This window comes from Gambusia affinis, linkage group LG20, assembly GCF_019740435.1.
Source record: "Gambusia affinis linkage group LG20, SWU_Gaff_1.0, whole genome shotgun sequence".
In the NCBI taxonomy this organism is placed as follows: Eukaryota; Metazoa; Chordata; class Actinopteri; order Cyprinodontiformes; family Poeciliidae; genus Gambusia; species Gambusia affinis.
This window is the reverse complement of record NC_057887.1, coordinates 4,674,861-4,694,545: the sequence shown is the minus strand read 5'-3', so window position 1 is coordinate 4,694,545 and position 19,685 is coordinate 4,674,861. Positions and strand designations below refer to the sequence as shown.

The 19,685-nt window shown below is 40.0% G+C and overlaps 1 protein-coding gene across 1 annotated transcript in view; it reads right to left on the bottom strand.

The window, feature by feature from the left end:
• LOC122823739 (ras-related protein Rab-26) overlaps positions 1–19,685 on the bottom strand; it is an 84,605-nt gene that overhangs the window by 40,226 nt on the left and 24,694 nt on the right. The window contains exons 3-4 of the mRNA XM_044103673.1: positions 12,862–12,903; positions 4,392–4,458 (exon numbers count right to left, since the gene is read on the bottom strand). Of these exons, the coding sequence (XP_043959608.1) occupies positions 4,392–4,458; positions 12,862–12,903 (109 nt within the window). The remainder of the gene's footprint in view (positions 1–4,391; positions 4,459–12,861; positions 12,904–19,685) is intronic.

The window sequence follows — 19,685 nt, the reverse complement described above, 5'->3', positions numbered from 1 at the left end:
AACGGCCATAGTGAAGCCTTTGAACATGATTGGAGGATCTGAATGTCAACTGTGTTGATCTGTCACAAAACGTAACAGAATGTCGGAGGTAATTTCCTGATTTTTAACTCACACTAACTTTAAGGCTCTGTTCACACCCCACTAGAACAAAGAAATTAGTTCCTTTACGCGATCCTCCAAGAACAGGAACAAATCTCTTGGTAGCCAGGTCATTTCATGCTTAACAGGAGCTGCAGAGCACAACTCAAAAGAACTCTTTTTGCCTTTTCCGCTGCAGAAAAACACTCAATACTAGACACCGCACAGGAAATACTGTAAGTTCTGACCATAGTGTGTCAGGAATGAGCTGCAAGAACTCAGCTCATTCTGAGTTTTATGGCTAGACAAAACCCATAGTTACAGAGACAGAATATGGAACTACATTTCATCCTCCAACACTGTGAGCACTTCATAATATGAAACATTTATTGGCAGCAGCCACTGGCATCAAATGGTTTTAATAAGTGGGAAAGTCTCTCATTTTTTGTGAAGGAATTTTGGCCAGTTTTTCTTTATAGGATGTTTTAATTCAGACAGATTGGATGAATTTCAAGAATCTCATTGTCACATAGACAATCAGATTGAAGTCTGGACCTCAGGAAGCCTAATGTCTTCTGTTTTTAATGAGCCAGTCAGAGGTGGATTTGGTGGTGTGCTTTGGATTATTACCATCATCACAGCCTGACTGTGCTTCTTATTAAGGTCATGAACAAACGGCTGAAAATTCTTGTTCAGGATATTTTGGTTTAAAGCAGAAAATCATATTTCCGTCATCTGCAGCAGGGCATCATCAGCCCACCTTTGATAGGAGAAATAAAAGTGGCAGATTTATCCTTTAAGCACGGACGTCTTTTTAAATACAAGATAGGATGTTTAGTAAAAGACAAACAAAACTCTGAAATTCCTTTTCAAATAAGAAAATAAACATTTTATTGGCTATATTTTTTGTTTTGCACTGACTGTCGCTCTTTTCTTTTTTGAGAGAGAGAGAGAGTCTGTATGCTCCAGTTAACAATTAATCGATTTCTAAATTAGTTGATTTTATTCAACAATTGATTAATCTGATTAATGGTTTCAGCCCCGGTGCCAATATGCTGTTTCTTTAGGGGCGGGGCAGGATGTGTAGTTTTCTGATGCCGTTTAGCCTGCTTCATGTCGTCATGTAGGTCCTGGATTGCTCAGCTCAGGCAGTAATCATCGAGGAAGTATGAGACGTTCAAGAGCCCCACAGTTGTTTAGGAGTCTTGAAAATCACTGTATAGCTGCGTTTCTGTTGACCATAGAATTGCACGACTTGGCATTTCAAAAACAAATTTGTTTAAATGAAACATGGAAATTTTATTGTGTCTGTGTTCTATTGGACAGTTTAGTGAAACCATCATTTGAAAACAGCCTTTTCCAATCCTTCAGGTCACCTTTGTCCCATTTTAAATTTGTTTGGTGGTCTGAAACTTTTATGTGTGAGGAATTTGTAAGGGTGCACACACTATTCACAGCACTCTTTTTAAGTTTTTACTTTGAGCCGAGACCCAAAGGCGTTTTAGAACTCGCTCAGTTTAACTTATTGATGTTTTCCAATTGGGCAGAATCTTCTGACAGCCGGATCTTTTCAAGTCATGAAGCGCCGTCCGGTAGTTGAAGGCAGTGATGGAATTAGCTGCGTTTGCGTCCTCTCCCCCGCTCCAGCCTGTCAGGCTGAATGAGTTTTATTTAAAAGTCAGGAACAGACGGACGGCTCAGAGGCTCTGATCCGAGGCTCCCCGGGTGTCTTGTTAAAGATCAGTGAGGGTAAACTGAAGAATTCACAGATCAGAACAACAGGCGATGGGCCAGAGGAGCTCAGAGACGTCACCCCTCCTCTCTCATGTCGTTATGAATAACCTGACATCCAGTGGAATGGGAGCTGACCATGTGTGAAATCAAACACGGGCTAATAATTAAAGGTGGGAACCAAAACAAATTTGTCGGTTTGTAATTTATTAACCAGATTATCACGCTGGAATGTGAACTATATTGGGGTTGTTTGAAATCTACAGATACTTCTGAAAGTATTTGTACATAATAAGCTGGAGTGTATTTTACCTGGATTGATGGTTATAGTCCAGGCTCAGGCTCCAACAGTAATAATGGGAATACACTTGTATAAGGCCCACTAGGTAATTACATATATCTATTATTGATGGCCCAGAAGATTGTATAGCGTACGTATTGTACCACTGAACTAATCTGTATCCAGAGACGCAAATAAAAAATTTTTTTAATGGACATATTAATTAAATTTAACTTTATAGCTTTTGTCTTAACTGACAGATGGAATTTATCTTGTGACAATCTACAGGATGTTATCTCAATTTAATGTTAGATATTATCTCAATGTAATGTGCACTATAATGTTAGATATTATCTCAATTTAATGTTAGATATTATCTCAATGTAATGTGCACTGTAATGTTAGATGTTATCTCAATGTAATGTTAGATATTATCTCAATGTAATGTTAGATATTATCTCAATTTAATGTGCACTGTAATGTTGTCTTTGCTTTGATATATACGGTGGCCGACAGGTGCAAATGCGCAGCAAAAGAGAAAACATGCAAACAAAAAAAAAGACGCGTACAAATTAAATGCGGCAAACAAAAAGCAAATAAAATGCAGCAAACAAAAAAGAAGACGCCCCCGAATGAAATGCAGCAAACAAAAAGTGTTGAAAACGGAAGTGCTCCAGACCACTAGGGGGAGTCAAAGAAAATAGTATTCATTTCTATGGGACCAGATGCAAGATTCTGTGCTGTTATTAAAAGTAGCATATAAATAAGTCTACTCTACAAAACTATGTGCAGTTAGGCATGATAATTTTAAAATATATATATAAAAAAATAGAATAAAACCATATTTATTGAGATAAACAGCTGAGATATATATCTAAAAAAAAAGTGTGGCTTGTTAAACCAAAAGTACTTCATGAATATGTGCGACGTGGGACCACTGTTTTTAGTAACGAGTAATCAAACGCGTTGCTAATTCAAATCCAGTAGACCATATTAAAGTTACTTATCCAAATCACTGTGCGTTGCTATTTTCTTTTGTAATTTAATTTAATCCCTATGTACGTCTTGGGGAACGACCGCCGTTTACATGTGACAGTTATCCGAGGCGACAGAAACATAAACAATAGGCTACGGGGAGGAGGGAGATGCGTATGTTGTTGCTGGGAAAACAGGAACTATTTTGATCATCTGTCCCGATTTCAAAGCAACAACATAACATTATCTCAATAAATATGGTTTTATTCTATTTTTAAAAAAATATTTTTTTAAATTATGATGCCTAACTGCACATAGTTTTGTAGAGTAGACTATTTATATGCTACTTTTAATAACAGCACAGAATCTTGCATCTGGTCCCGTAGAAATGATTACTATTTTCTTTGACTCCCCCTAGTGGTCTGGAGCACTTCCGTTTTCAACACTTTTTGTTTGCTGCATTTCATTCAGGGGTGTTTTCTTTTTTGTTTGCTGCATTTTATTTGCTTTTTGTTTGCCGCATTTAATTTGTGCGCGTGTCTATTTTTTGTTTGCATGTTTTCTCTTTTGCTGCGCATTTGCACCTGTTGGCCACCATAGATATAATAGTTGCAGTCGAAGTATCTTAGAGACGGTAAACCTGCAGCTTTGCATATCATTCTCTTCTTCAGGAGCCCAATTTCAAGGTGTCTAAATACAATGTCAAATATCATTTAAGTTTGATATTTACAGCATTCTTTATAACTGAAGTTACTTAGTTGTACTTTAAAATGACACAATGTGTCTGGAAAATACACTAATGATATATTTTATACACACATACACGCATTTATAATTTTAGATTATTTACAACAGATGTAGATGTTAAGTTCAATCTTTTCAAACAACACAAATTCCCAATAAAACATATTAAAGTAATTTTGCTGTTTAACTGTGACAAAATAAAAACAACAATAAAAAAAAACGTTCTGCACAAAGACGCATTCATCCTTCTGTTTGAAGGTTTCAACTGAGGTTACTAAATTGTAAGTACTCACCGTAACCTAACGTATTTTGTACCCAGTAGATCGGTAAAATAATAGTGGGTGCAACTGTCAAAACACATTTTATTGCCCACAATAATCAGAGTTTTTGTGCCTCTTCGTAGTGAGGGAGCTACGATGAGCTATCGGATGTCAGCCAACATTTTGAAGGCAAGAGCACAACAAAATGTCAGGGCGGTTTAGTTCAGACAGGAGAAAATTAAAGCTGTGTTGTCAGTCATGACAGCTGAGGCGCACACACACACACACACACACACACACACACACAGCGGTACGACACATACCATTGGCATCACGGTAATAGGCGTGTGTGACGCTGCGGAAGCGCTCCTGACCAGCTGTGTCCCAAATCTGAGAGGGATAGATGGGAGAAAAGGTTTTAGGTGACTATTAAAAACATTCCTGAAATCTTTGCCAAATAAAAGCTTATTAAAAAGAAAAGACAAAACAAAAAAAAGCATGCCATATGCCATTGTAGCACATCACTATGGCTGCTGAGTGCACGAGTAAAACGGCTGCAAAGTTGAGTAAGTGCCACTGTTAATCCACGAAGAACTGCAATTCTCAGGGAATTCTGTTTAATTTGTTTGGAAAATTAGCTGTTAAATGTTTTAATTTGTTCTTTAATTATTTTTATCTATTAGGCTTATTTGAAAACCACACTTTGATCAGCAGTTCAATATATAGATCATTACCAAATATGTATAATACATAATACTTTTTTTTTTTTAAACAAAAACATGGCTGAAATGGCAATAGGAAAATATACTTTTTTAAAAACATATATTTGTGCAGGACTTTATCCATATAAATCCAAAACACTTACAGTATTTTTGGTTATCTTGTCTCCAACTACACAAGACTACTTAGACTGATTCGAATTTGTTCGAAGAACTTCAATTTCACAACACGTCGTTTAATGTAGATTTTTATTTGAAGGCTCAAAACATGTTTGCTTTTGCCGTAATTTTTTTTAGACAGTGTTTTACAAGTAATTAGACTTTGAAAAAGCTTATTTTTATTTTCCGTTTCAGACTCATTAATTTTCATTTCATTACCATCTAATTAAAAGAGGAGCATAAAAATAAACTTGCTTTAAACTCACATAAAAGGGGCAGATATATAAAAACTGGACTGACAACTAATCTCTGGCCACAATTACTAAATTTAACGAGAGGAAAGATTCAGTATTTCAGCTCAGTTGACCACAATGTAGCAAGGTCATTTCTCCTCAAACTAGTCAGCTCTCTCAAACCGTAAAGTGGTGCGCCAATTAAAGAAATAGTGATAATTGAGCCCATCTTTGAAATATCACCTGAAATACCAGGTTTCACAGGCTGACAGATGAATGAATTAAACAAGAGAAAACAAGGCAGAGAAAGAGCGATGAGAACGATTGTGTAATTGAGAAAAGGAATTTGACTGACATCCATCCACCTCCCTTCCCCTCTGTGTCTCCTGATGCTCCCTTCAGTCTGGCAGAGCGGCTGCCTAATTGATGGATAAACCCACGCCTCATTAACTCGTTGCTTTTGCCTCTTTGCCCTCAAATTGAAGGCAACAAAGACGTACAGAATGTATTTACGCCACTGGATGTTTTTACCTTTCATTAGTTATTTCAATTAGAGTAGGTGAAACCTGCAGAAACACGGTTTTAAACAGAAATGAGGCAATGGCAAAGATGAACATTGTCAAGCCAACCACTGACAATTTGCACTTACCCATAATAAACACACAAAAAAACTAGTTAGCAGTATATTAGCTGGCTAGCTAATAATAGCCAATATTACAGTACATTAGCTAGCCAGCTAGCCAACTAATATGCTGCTATTACATTAGCTGGTAATGTAGCTGTTAATGTACCCAAACTAGACAGACAGTGCAAAGGAAACTTTAACTAGTTATCTAGCTAATATACTTAGGTACATAGAAAGGTAGGGTAGACTAGTTAAGTTAGCTTGAGAAAAGCTAACTTGAGCTGATCTTCTCCAGTTTGCCAATGAGAGACTTCTATAACATCCTGCCAGCTGATGGAGAGACAGCCATGGACTACTGGATTCGACTGAACAAGTCTATTGAAGCAGCTGATGAGTGTTTGCGTAGGAGGGGGAAGCAGGTGGAGGATCCAGGAGCTGAAGTTGTTACAATGTTCATCAACCATTGTCCTGATCCTGGTCTAGCTCTTTCCTTCCAGCTGAAACCTGTGGAGGAGTGGACTACTGCTGAGGTCCAGAGCCGCCTTGATAACCGTGTTGCAAGTCTTAGGAAGCCGATGGTCATTACAAATAGGACTCTTGGTTCGTCTGCAGGGCCTGTTCTCTCCTGTCTTCCTCAGTTTGGTGCTCAATTGCCTAGTGCTGCGTTGTCAGCTGATGCTACGCCATTTGCTGTCCGTTTTCCCCAAGCTGCTTTGGCATGTGATCATTCCTCAGCTTCAGGTCCCTTGAATCAGCAGCCACAGCAGCATGTTGCTCCACGATCTACATCCTTTCAGAATACAGGTCCACCCCAGCCACCTTTTTCCTCCAGTTCAGGAGTTGAACCGCCTTCTCAGATGACAGAGATGTTCGATAAAGTTCTGTCTCTGTGTGCAGCTTCTCTTGCTACAAAACAAAGTGGTCAACATGTGAGGAGTTACACACGTGGTTCTAAACGTCCTCAGCATGCACCATGCAGGGTTTGTTGCTCAGAGGAGCATACCACACACTCACACTGCAGATTGTTCAGACTGTGTCTCAACTGCTTGCTCAGGACACATTAAAAGGGATTGTCCTCAGCCTGCTCATCACACACGCAGCTGTCCTCCCAGCATCCTAATTTAAACTAGAGAGCCCGTGTGATGAGAGGGGAAGCATGGGCAGAGTGGATAATACCCTCATGGATGCATGCTCTGTTTATACTGAGTGTTGCAATACTTCACCTGAGAACAGTGTAGTGATTTTCTTGGGGTCACAGAGAGTTCAGAGGGCTAGTGATTTGTTTTATGCCTCAGTTTCAGTTAGTGACCGGACTACACTGAGGGGTATGTTGGACTCTGGGAGTATGTCGTGCACATTGAGCGTGGAGGCAGAGAGCAAGCTAAGAGCTGCGGGTGTTGATTTGATCCCTCTTGCGGTCCCAGAGAATGTGGTGCTCGTGGGTGTGGCCTTCTCACGCAGCCTCGATACATCTATGAGTTGAACATTGAGATCTATGGCTTCAGATTTACAGTACCGACATTTTTGATACCTGGCCAACATGATGAATTCATCATTGGTAGCAATGTGCTCCGGCCCCTTATTCAAAGAATGAAAACTGATTCGAGGTACTGGGAACTCATTACATCTAACACTGCAAACCCAGAGTGTGAGGAGTTTTTGCAGCTTCTGAGTTGTGTTTCTCGGTGGTCAAACTCTACTTCATCTGACAAGATTGGAACAGTTAGGCTCAGACAGGCTGTTACCCTCCTTCCTCGTCAGGAGTATGTGGTTTGGGGTAAGCTCCCATCCACTGCACCACTGTCATTGGGAGGCACTGTGGTTGTCGAGCCGTCATCTGCTCGTTCCACTCCAAAAAACATTTTGGTGGGTCGTGTAGTCACACCCATGTGGGGGGATCGTTGGGTCCCTATGAAGGTCCTCAACCCAACAGAAAAACCTCTCATACTGCGCCGCAATGCTAAAATCGCTGATGTCTTTCCATGTGTCGCTGTGGAGGACTTTGCGTTTAGTCAGGGGAGATCGGAACTGTACTGCAACCATTCAGCTGTTTCAACAGGTTCATCACATCACAGTGCTGATCCAGTGCAGATGCTGAGAGACTGTGGTCTGCATGACATTGACATAGAGAGCTGTGAGGTGTCAGATGAGTCTAAAAGAAGGCTGGCTGAACTCGTGGTTTCTTACCAGGATGTGTTCTCCAGGGGAAAACTGGATTGTGGTGAGGCGAGGGATTTTGTTAATTGCATTCACTTGACTGATGACCAGCCATTTCGCTTGCCTTATCGACGCATACCACCAGCACATTATCAGCAGTTGAGGGAGGTCTTGTCTGAGATGGAGATGAAGGGTATCATAAGGAAGTCTATTAGTGAATATGCCTCCCCGCTTGTTATGGTGTGGAAAAAGTCTGGGGACATGAGGATATGCACTGACTTCCGCTGGCTTAATGCTAAGACCGTTAAGGATGCCCATCCATTGCCCCATCAGTCTGACTGCCTTGCTGCTCTTGGTGGGAATGCGCTGTTCAGCACCATGGACTTGACCTCTGGTTTCTACAACATCCCTCTCCATGAGTCCGACAAACATTACACTGCTTTTACCACGCCGCTTGGACTTTATGAGTACAACCGTCTCCCCCAAGGTTTATGCAACAGCCCAGCTTCCTTCATGAGAATGATGCTTAACGTTTTTGGTGACTTGAACTTTTCCAGCCTCCTCTGCTATCTAGACGACCTCTTAGTGTTTGCACGTCGCCTGAGGAGGAGTCGCTAAAGAGGCTGGAGGTTGTTTTCTGTCGCCTGAGAGCAAACAACTTGAAGCTGGCCCAGAAAAAGTGTCACTTTCTCAGGAGGTCTGTGAGGTTCTTGGGCCATGTCGTGGAGGCTGGTGGTGTTTCTGTTGATCAAGAGAAGGTAAGGGTCATCTCAGGGTTTGAACAAAAGGACCTCATGAAGGAGGATGGCTGTACTCCGTGCCAGAAGAAGGTGAGGTCATTCTTGGGCATGGTGCTATTCTATCAGCACTTTATTCCAGCTTGTTCCCGCATCGCAAAACCTCTTTATGCCCTCACTGCAGGTCAGAAACGTAAAGTAAAGAGCAAAGGACACGGGAAAGCTGGAACCTTTCGTGTTCTGACTCCCCAGGACTGGACTCCAGCTTGTGAGAAAGCGTTTGGAGACCTTAAAACTGCACTTCTCAACTGTGTGGTGCTGGCGCATCCTGATTTTGAGAAGCCATTTATTCTCTCAACCGATGCTTCATTGGATGGGCTCGGTGCTGTTTTGTCGCAGGTCCCAGCTGATGGAGAGATTGCTAGACCTGTTGCTTTTGCCAGCAAGACTCTCAGCCGCAGCCAGGCCAACTATCCTGCACACAGGCTCGAGTTCCTAGCCTTAAAGTGGGCTGTATGTGATAAGTTCAGCCATTGGCTGAAGGGTCACAGGTTTACTGTGTGGACGGATAATAACCCTCTCACATATATCCTGACCAAGCCCAAACTGGATGCCTGTGAACAGCGCTGGGTCTCTAAGCTTGCTCCATACACCTTTGAAATCAGGTATGTTCCAGGGAGACAGAATGTGGTGGCAGATGCTCTGAGCAGAGCTCCTTTTGTGAAGCCTTTGGCTGATCGCCTTCTGTCAGAACCTTGTCAGGAACTTTTGGAGCATGTCTGTGAGGTCCCCGATCATGCTGTGCAGGATGTTTTCCGTTTGACCTGTCAGCTTCAATCAGTGGACAGCTCTTCCTCCATTACAGCTGACACGTCCATGACCTGTGACGAAGTCTCCTCTCTTTTGTCATCTGCCTGCAGTGGAGATGCTGGTCAGACTCAGCATGCAGCATCTTTAGCTGATCATCTGGGCATGATAATCCCACACACCACAGGTCCATCAACAGCTCTTTGTCTAACTGACCTGGTCTCTCACCAGAAAAACGATCCTGTTGTTTCCAGAGTTGTCCTGTATGTTGAGCGGGGACGCCGTCCATCAAGGCGGGAACGCTTTGGTGAAAATCAACTGGCTCTAAAAATTCTGAAGCAGTGGGATAAACTAACATTGCTGAATGGCGTTCTTTACCGTGTCATAAAAGACCCTCTGACAAAAGGTAAACGCTTCCAGTTTGTGGTCCCTGATGCTTTGAAGTCTGTGGTTCTGACTGGTGTCCATGATAATGCAGGTCATCAGGGCCAGCCACGAACATTCTCCTTGGCTCGTCGTCGTTTCTTCTGGCATGACATGGAAAGAGATGTGCGAGATTATGTGAGAAAATGTCCCAGATGTGTCCTCAGTAAAACCCCAGAGCCTGCTGTGAGAGCCCCTCTGGAGAACATCAGGACCAGTGCTCCGATGGAGCTGGTGTGTATTGATTTCTGGTCAGCTGAGGACAGTAACAACAAGTCTGTGGATGTTCTGGTGATCACTGATCACTTCACAAAGTTAGCACATGCTTTCCCGTGTCAGGATCAAACTGCTAAACGAGTTGCAAAAAAGTTATGGGATGGGTTTTTCTGTGTTTATGGCTTCCCACAGCGCATTCACTCAGATCAGGGTGCAAATTTTGAGAGTGAGCTGCTGGCTGAGCTTTTGGAGTTGAGTGGTGTCAGTAAATCACACACCTCACCCTACCACCCAATGGGTAATGGGACTGCAGAGAGATTCAATCGCACTCTGGGCAACATGTTGAGATCTCTGCCTCCACGTTCGAAGCATAAATGGCCTCAGATGGTCCAGTCTCTGACTTTTGCCTACAACTGCACAGTTCATGAGACCACAGGCTTTGCACCGTTCTATCTGATGTTTGGGAGGATTCCCAGGTTGCCTGTTGACCTTGTTTTTCGGAACGTTCTTCATGATGATGCTATTTGTGACTACCACACTTATGTCAAATCACTGGTTGAAGATTTACGTTCTGCCATGCTAATGGCTGAGAAGAACACCAGTGCAGAGCAGAAACATCAATGTGACCAGTACAACAAGAGAGTCAAGGGTCACCCTCTGTCAGTTGGAGATCAGGTCCTGGTGGCAAACAAGGGAGCCAGAGGAAAGCGAAAGCTTTCTGATAAATGGGAGCCTGTGATGTACACGGTGGTTGCCTCCAAACCTGCTCTCCATATTTATTGTGTTAGAGATCGTCATGGCAACGAGCGTGTGGTGCATCGCAACCTCCTTCTTGACGTGAACTTTTTACCTGTGGGGATGACCTTGGATGGAAATGTGAACCGCCAGGTTGATAGTGTGGTTCGAGTCCCCCCGGTTCCTGATTCACATGGAACAGGAAGATTTAGTGAGGCTCCTAGTGCTGTTCCTGCTGAGCCTTCCCTACCTGACTCCCTGTCCTGCAGTGATGGGGATGACCGTACTGCTTCATGGGTTCAGGACGTGTCCTTGGCTCCATCAGTTGGGAACAGTGACCTGTCTCATGACTCTGAGGACTCCTCCATGGAAACAGGAGTACTGGCGACTGCTGGTTCCTTACCTCCTCTTCCTGATGCTGCTGGCTCTGTTCATCCTCCAGACAGGGTGGGTGAGGATGTTGTTCGCCGCCTAACTTCACGCTTTGGGAGGGTTATTAAACCAGTTTGTCGCCTGATAGAGTCCATGGCCGTCATTGAGGCGCTTTATGATAAGGATAATGTTCAAACTGTTATTGACGTGTGAGTTTCCAAATTCTCATATGATTCCTGCCATTGGCTAGGATTGTCTTTGTCTTGGTTTGCATAAGCTTCAGTACCATTTATGTGTTTACTCTGTATGGGGAGGTGTAAAAGGCACCTCTTGTTGTCCATGGAATACTGTGAGATTTTGCTGGGCGTCGAGCGATCTCTAGTCTCCTGACCCTATTGTAGGGTAGCTGTTTGGCTGATGTGTTACATTGTTGCAAAAATAATAAAATAAAATAAAATTTTACTGCTACTAAGTGTCTTTATCACTGTTTTTTATTTTGTGTAATTCTAGGGGGGTGAATGTAACCTGGTTGTTATAATTACACAAAATGTCTTTTTTTGTTATTGTTTGTATTGTTCTCTACCTGACCGAAAAGCTGTCATTGTTTTGAATGTGTTACTTTAAGAACGGTAGCCCCTCCTTTTTATTTCTTCTTCTATGGTTTTGACTTTAAAATGTTTGCGTCCCTTAGCCCCTCCCCTTTTGTCATGTTGTCCTGCGGGAGAGGTGTGTCCTATTTATTTTCTATCTAAATACTTCCAGTTTATTTGTAGATTTATTAAGTTAATTTCTGTTATGTATTTTTGTTTGTGTAGGACTTGGAGCGGGCAGCTTGTAACAATTGTTTTTCTGTTGGATATTTTCGTCAGGTATGTTGTATAAAAAAGATTTATTTTATTTAATGTGAGACATGATCCCGCCCCTTTTGTCATGTTGTCCTGCGGGAGAGGACTTGGAGCGGGCAGCTTGTAACAATTGTTTTTCTGTTGGATATTTTCGTCAGAATAAATCGTTGAAAGCCAAACAGAGTCACGGCCTGACTAACATCTAATAACCTGCACAACGCAGAAGGGATCCGGTTACATCTAGCTAGCTACCCAACTAAGTTAACTAATTAAATAGGGCATCTGTCTAGTTAGCTAACCTAACTTGCTAACCATATGGGACATCTAGTTATCTAGCTAACCTTACTAGCTAACTTGATGGGGCATTTATCAAGTTAGCTAACCTATCTGGCTAAGGTATTTATTTAGATAGTTTACCTTGCTAGTTAGGGCATAATGGCAGCTTTACCAGTGAAAACCTTATTGTGTACTATGACTTGGTGGTGGAGGGTATCAAGTCCAGTGAGAGAAAAAAACAAAAAACTACATAGAATGTTTGAGATTAAGTAGTCCTGCCACAAGAAAATTTAAGACTTGTGATTAATGTGTTATGGCCAAATTACATAATAAAGTAACAGAATTTATGACATTTTAAGGCTTTAATATATACATTAATTTAAGTCTTTAAGGATTCACAGACACCCTGTAAAAAAAAACCCTCACACACACAGAGAAGAATAAAACAAGATTCTTGATCTTTTTAAATCCACAGCTCTTCTGTCTCACCTGCAGTTTGACCTTCACACTGTCGATGGTCATGACTTTATTCTGAAAGACAAAAGAAAATCAATACTTCAATGACTTAAATGTGCGTACATACACAGAGGAACAAGTAGGCAGAAAGAGTTGATTTTGATGTATGTAGAAAAACATTTGTTGTAAAATGACTGGCCTCTCCAGGGAGGCCCTCCTTTACAGCTGTAATGCTGTCACCACACTGTACTATCTGCAGGTCACAGACACAAATCCTCGGCTTTGCTCAATGTCGGCTTGGTTTCAGAGTGTTGCATCATTTACAAACACCACACCCGTAAGCCGGTTTGCATAATCCACGAAAATACACAAAAGCATTTCCATTCGTCTGCAGTGTCACCTCATGAGGAATGATTCTGGCTCCATGAAACAAGAATGGAACTAACTGAGCCATCGATCATTACAAGGTTTGTGATAGCGCTGGCAAATAAAATGGATGGGCTCACTCACAGACTCGGTCAGGAGACTGTGGGAATATCGGGATCTAAACAGATTATTAGAGCTGCAAAGAAAAACACGCAAGGAAGACACAAAGCTGCAACGCTTGAGAAATTTTTTAGTTTTTTTTATCCTGCTGGCTTTGGAGGCTGAATCATAGCCCTGGTGTATTGCAACCATTCTTACAATCACTACATATTTGTCCCCTGAAGACAGAAGAAGCAGAAGGTAGAGTTGCTGTGAGAGTATTTGGTATTCACTGACAGACTGAGGTCTCTCTCTCAGGTCAGACCTTAGAGAGTTCTACTGAAAAAGCAGAATAGGATTCTTTTTGTAGAAAAGGACTGTTTATACAGCGATGACTGGCAGCTTCAGATTATTTATTAAAATTTATTCATCATAACAAACAGATGATTATAGCATTTCTCAGCCTGGGATGTTTATTAAAATCAAAGGCAAACACTGTAAAAGCTGAGTTACATGTAACCTGCTTACGCATTGTATTTATTTTTTGAACTTTGATATAATATTCAAATCAAAATAACGTCTTATGTTCATCATTCTTAAACTGCATCACCCTTAACTTTTGTTCTAGTTCTAATAAAAAGTTTTTGCAATGGTGTATTTTTTCAAAAAGATAGATTTATGTAAATAATTATTGAATATAGATTATATTCAATTACATGGCATGTTTTTTTTCAATCTGTTTTTTTTTAAATGCCATTGTGATTAGTACTTTTTTATAATCTTCATTCAATAATTATCAACTTAAAACAAGTGTTTTAACTTTATCTAGTTGAAATGTTATTGGTTTGTACTTTTCATTTAAATATTAACATAAAATAATTGGGTATTTTTAAATTCACATAACTCGAGTCTCCCCTTCTAGTTTTTCACTATTATCATTTCAATTTCCAAAATGTTTTTCTTTCTTTACCAACAGCCCACCCAGATGCTGTTTTTCTGAGTGTGAAACCTCCAGGGAGCAATTCCACCAGTCACCAACATCATTCCTCCTTCATTTTTAATGCATTTCATTCATATTTCATGGGATATGGAGGTTTGGTTTAGTCTAAAACACTTTTCATCTTGTATGTGCTTATTTTGTTGCCAAGCTTAAGCAGGCTCTGAAAGAAGTAAGACAACGGACAAGGAAGAAATTGTAAGGATTTACCTTACCGGTAGGAAACCACCTGGCTTTGGTTTCAACATATATAATAATCATAATTATATTTTAGTCAGATAAGCAACTTCTTACAACAGCTATAACTACTTTTGAAGGGATGCCAGAAACAACGTGGGTCCTTCTCTGTACAGATTGAACATAGAGAAGCTAACAAACAAGCTAACTCTAAAGAAGCTAGCATGTCTACTGCTTTGTTCTTGTTAGCTCCTGTACAGCTAACAAGCTCTGTTCTTGCTAGCTCTGCAGTCAGTTGGGAAAATAAACAGCATGTATACAAATGTTGGTTACTGAACTAATACAAATTAGTCAAACTTCAGTCATAAATTTACAAAGTAATCGTACAGTGTACATCAATACTTTAAAAAAATCTTTTTTTTCATGTTTTTTAAAATTTTCTATAATCAATTACTTTCAATAAAATCAAAACATAATTTAAGCCAATTTAAATATTTCAATTTCAATATTTAATTTTCAGCATTGGATCATTTTCCCTTTCAAACTAATGCCTTACAGTTTTATAAATCAGATTATAGATCTTTATTGTAGTTTTTGTTGATTTCTGCATTTGGACTATATTACAATGAGACAGAGTGATAGATCAATAAATAGAACATTTAAACCAGTTTCTAACACCACTACATACCTAAATGTCATGGAACAACCTTAATGTATCTGTATGTCCAGCTCTACATTTTTACTGTCTCAAATTTCTAGAAGTTGGAAAGAAACGTGCTTCTCTAAAAGATGTGACGAATCACTGAAGGGTTCTGATTCTCTCCTTCATCCATTCAGCAGAAATAGATTCCTCGACTTGAATCACCATGTGCAGCGTCATGCCACGGTAAATATAGAAACTTAATAATAGACCTCTTGGTTTTTAATCTGTATAGCTGTTAATAATTGGGTGTACCATGGCGTTGAACACCGAGATGGGTAAAAATACAAGGTCTTTTTACCCAGAAGCCAAAAAGTCTCAGCTCCAGAACAGCAGATGTTCTCCGGTGCCAGCTTCATGAATCTACCCCAATCTTCTTCCAGTGTTAAGAGAAAGCTTGAAGGATGTTTCAAGTTCTCTTGAATTTTATTCTTCTATATTTAGTTCCTCTCCTAGTAGTATGTGGTGAGAGCAGGACTATTAGCAAATAAAGTAGAACTGTGACTCAGTGTTACTACATTGTTTAGCTGTGAAGATGTTGGCAGCTCTGTGTGTAGGACGGCTGTTAAACTGTGTGAACTCCATCCTGCTGGATCCGGAGGCTCTGATATGTAATTTGAGAGCATTCTCCAAACCAGAAACAACTTTTGCTAATGAGTAAAACAATCAGTTAGGAATCGCTTCCAGCTTTTAATATCCGCTCACCTGACTTGGTAATAAACAGTCCTCATGAATCGTTCAGCCAACATTTGTACCAACGTCCAAACTTTCTCCATGACCAAAAACATCTGACCTTCCATCTTGGGGACAATAACCCAGGAAGAACTTGGATTAAATTAAACTACTACAACACACACACACACACACACACACGCCCACACATGCTGCTTCTCCTTCACATTTCAGCAATACTCTGCATGACTGCATTAGTAATGACTTTCCAACAACCTGGGGCTCCAATTCAATCTCCTCTCCCGTCATTTAGTCTGTTTTCTCATTGTTCCCCAGATCCCGTCACTCATTGGTTTATTGCTCTGTTCTTTAATGTGGTTTGTGTCCAAGCTGCACACTGTAGAAACTAAAGCAAAAATACAGGTTCCACATGACCAGACATGGCATTTCTTTGGCTAAAGTTAAAAGGTGTAAAACTGAAATTTACTGTGATTAATGGAACTTGTCGTTCATTCGTCTCCATTAGATTAATGTCTTCTCAGAGCATCTCCTGTTGGTTGTCTTGCACTTTTAGAACCAACTGTGAGAAATCTGAGGACAGGAACATGGAAAGTCTCCATCTGTCAACTAACTCAGAAGACAGCAAACCTCCCGCTAAAACATAAACTGGAGATGCACAATATTGTTATTTTCATACATTTTCAGTTTCTTCACGCTTTGTCTGTTGATTATGTACTCGGCCAATTGGATGGTCTTTATCTGCCTTTGTATGCCCGATCTAGAGGTTTATGTTTAGGAACCGAGATACTAAAACTCATCGTATAGTAGAAATAAAATGAAAGCATGTGGAAAAACTGGCTTAATTGTAATTTATATTACTACAATTTTTACCAGCTGTATCACAATATTTTTCTGACATTGTACAGTCCTGTGTTTGTCAAGGAATGTAATAATAATAAGAGGAAGAAGAAGAAAAAGAAGAGGAAGAAGAAGAAGTGAGTTTAATAGTTGATAAAACATTTTCCTAACTGGAATACCTGCATTTTTCAAAGAGTTAATGCTAAAGGGAACTCATTTTAACTATGCTAAATGCTAATATAAGATGCTAACGTTAATCAAAATGTTAAGTGTAATAATTTTGCGTTTGTTTTGTAATAAGTGAACAATGAGTAAGATTAACCATTTACTCTCACACACTGTGGGATGTCTGCTCTAACATGAATAACTAATGTTTAGTGGACAGTGAAGTTAAAAGATAAATAAATGAATAAAGGCAGTGAGCTACAACTTGAGTAAAATCTAAAATTGCCATAAAACATAAATTTATTCCATAAAGTTTTATTTGTGCCGATGGCTCAATTATGTAGCTTGGAAAATATGAATAATATATTCTGACTCCACCATGCTTTGACGTGGTGGAGTCATACTGTGGGCTCAAATCATGGGCAGAGAATCATTGGTCGGCCCTTCAGAGCATAAAAGAGGAGAAACTCATGGTGAGGTCACCATCCTCCTCTGACCTCTGACCTCAACCCTATTGAGAGCCTCTGGAGTTTCCTCAAGCAGAATGCAGTTCATATCAAACAGCAGCTCTGAGAAGGTTTTCTGACATCCTGCAAAGAAATTCAAGCAGAAACTTTCCACAAACTCACAAGTTCAATGGATCAAGAATTGTGCTGTGATATCAAAGAAGGTTCTATGTTAACATGTAACTCGTCTGTTAAGATGTTTTTGATTGAAACAGCTTTTGATTTTAGTAAATGTGACCACTTAATGCTGCACATTCAAAGAATGACCTTCTTGTTTGCAGTTCTTTATAATCCATAAAACGTTTAGAAAATCTGCTGTGCATAATAATCTGGAACATTTTGAGTTTTTTATTTTTGAAAAAAAAATACTGTTCTCATTTGGAGCTTTGTTTAGTAAAATTTGACTTATACTGTAATAGTTCATGACTTGAAAATTATACTGACCATCATATGCTTTGACCATTTAGGAAAATATCACTTTTATAATTATTTGGAACATGGTGTCCAAATAACAGATGGGAGCATCTCACCTTCATACACTTAAAGAAGAAAACAGGTGAACTAACTTTATAAAAAAAAATAAAAAATGTTCATTTGTGCAACTGATCAAATACGTTTTATCCACGTAAATATAGAGTTTAATAAATTGTCAAACAAAAATTAAGCTTGATAAACTTATTTCAATTACTTGTAACAAATTAAATTCTTTTTTTTAAGTTGCAGCTCTGTTCTCTTTATCAGCAGACATATTTTATTGCTATAAGGAGCAATAAAATATTGCTTTTTGTTTATATTTCTTTAAGGCTTTTTCGGCACTATAGTGTCTTTGTTTTGGCAGTAATCTGAAGGGAAAGAACCGAGGATGGGATGGTGACTCAGGACAGCTGGGTGCCCCAGATTTCCACTGCGCCACGGGACGCCTCACATTCTGTGCATGTAGTGCCTTTCTTCCCAATTTACCCGATTATCTGCTGACTCCTCGCATTTTACTCGTGTCATCCAAAAGTTTTCACAGCCTTAATTGTTCTGGAGATGTTGGCATCGGGGCCAGTGGCCCAGGCCTCCAAGGCAGTGTTTCTCAATTCCAGTCCTCACGACCCCCTGCCCTGCATGTTTGTTATCAAACATTATGGAGCCAAAAGAAAAAAAAAAAAAAAAAACTCAGAAATATACAGGGCCAAGCTCTAGAATCAACTCAAACCCATTTTCACACAAATACAAGGACGTTAGCATAAATGTTTGGCTGTTGAATGGGACGTTCAAAGTTGCTATGATGCTAATTTTCTTGTCTCTTCTACCAAGAGACATGCAAACATACCTTTATCTTGGCTTTTTTCTATTCTTCCTCTTTTTCTCTCTCCCTGAAGAATAAGTTATTTTTGGCGACATTGGTTTGCTTGCTTATCTTCCACCGATGCTTTGGAGGTTTGAATACGCGCTGAACGGCAGCTCAAATCACCGGTGAAACATTACCTACCGCAGCCACTAGGGGGAACCCAAGAACAATTGATTTTTTTCTTTTTGCCCATATCAAAATAGGTTTCTACATGATTAAATATATACTAATGTAAATTAAAATCACAACTTTATAATAAAATGTTAATTAAAAAACGAGATCACAGTCATGATAAATATATGGAAGGAGTTTCTGTGTGAAGTTCAATTTTATACTGATTGCAAAAGATCAGAGCAGTTGTGTGGAGTTTCCAACCCCTAATTGCCGCCACGTCTCTCCTCGGAGACGTGGTCCGTAGCTGAGGAAAAACAATAAATAAAAAAAAAGTGAGATGAAAGGAATTATAGGTGATGGAGTTTTGTTTTTATTTTTATTGTTAATCACTTCAGTACAAGTCAAAATATTGTAGCTCTACTTCTGATTACCCCATGGGTGGTTTTCTAATTCTACACTATTTTCATTTGTCGTCTTTACAGCTGCAGTCTTTACAGTACAGAAAACACTGGCTATTGTCCAGAAACAGTGGTAAAAACACATTTCACTGCTGATAACTCCGGTCTCTAGATTTGAAATTAAACTGGTCACCACTATGCTCCTTTATCTGTGGCACACGAAGACTAAAGCAGAATGCTGAAAGCTGGCACAAACAACTCTTTGGTCAGTTTGAGTGAGTAAACCACAGAGGCAGCTCTGAAATGCATAGCAACTGGAACGCAGCAGATTTTGGAATGGGCTATTTGAAAAGACAGACACATTTTCAGTATACTGGGCTGTGTAGCCGCCCACACACTCCCACATAAATCCACACCAAGAGGACAGGCTATCAAACAGAGAGGATGGCATGTTTTACACAAGCAGAAC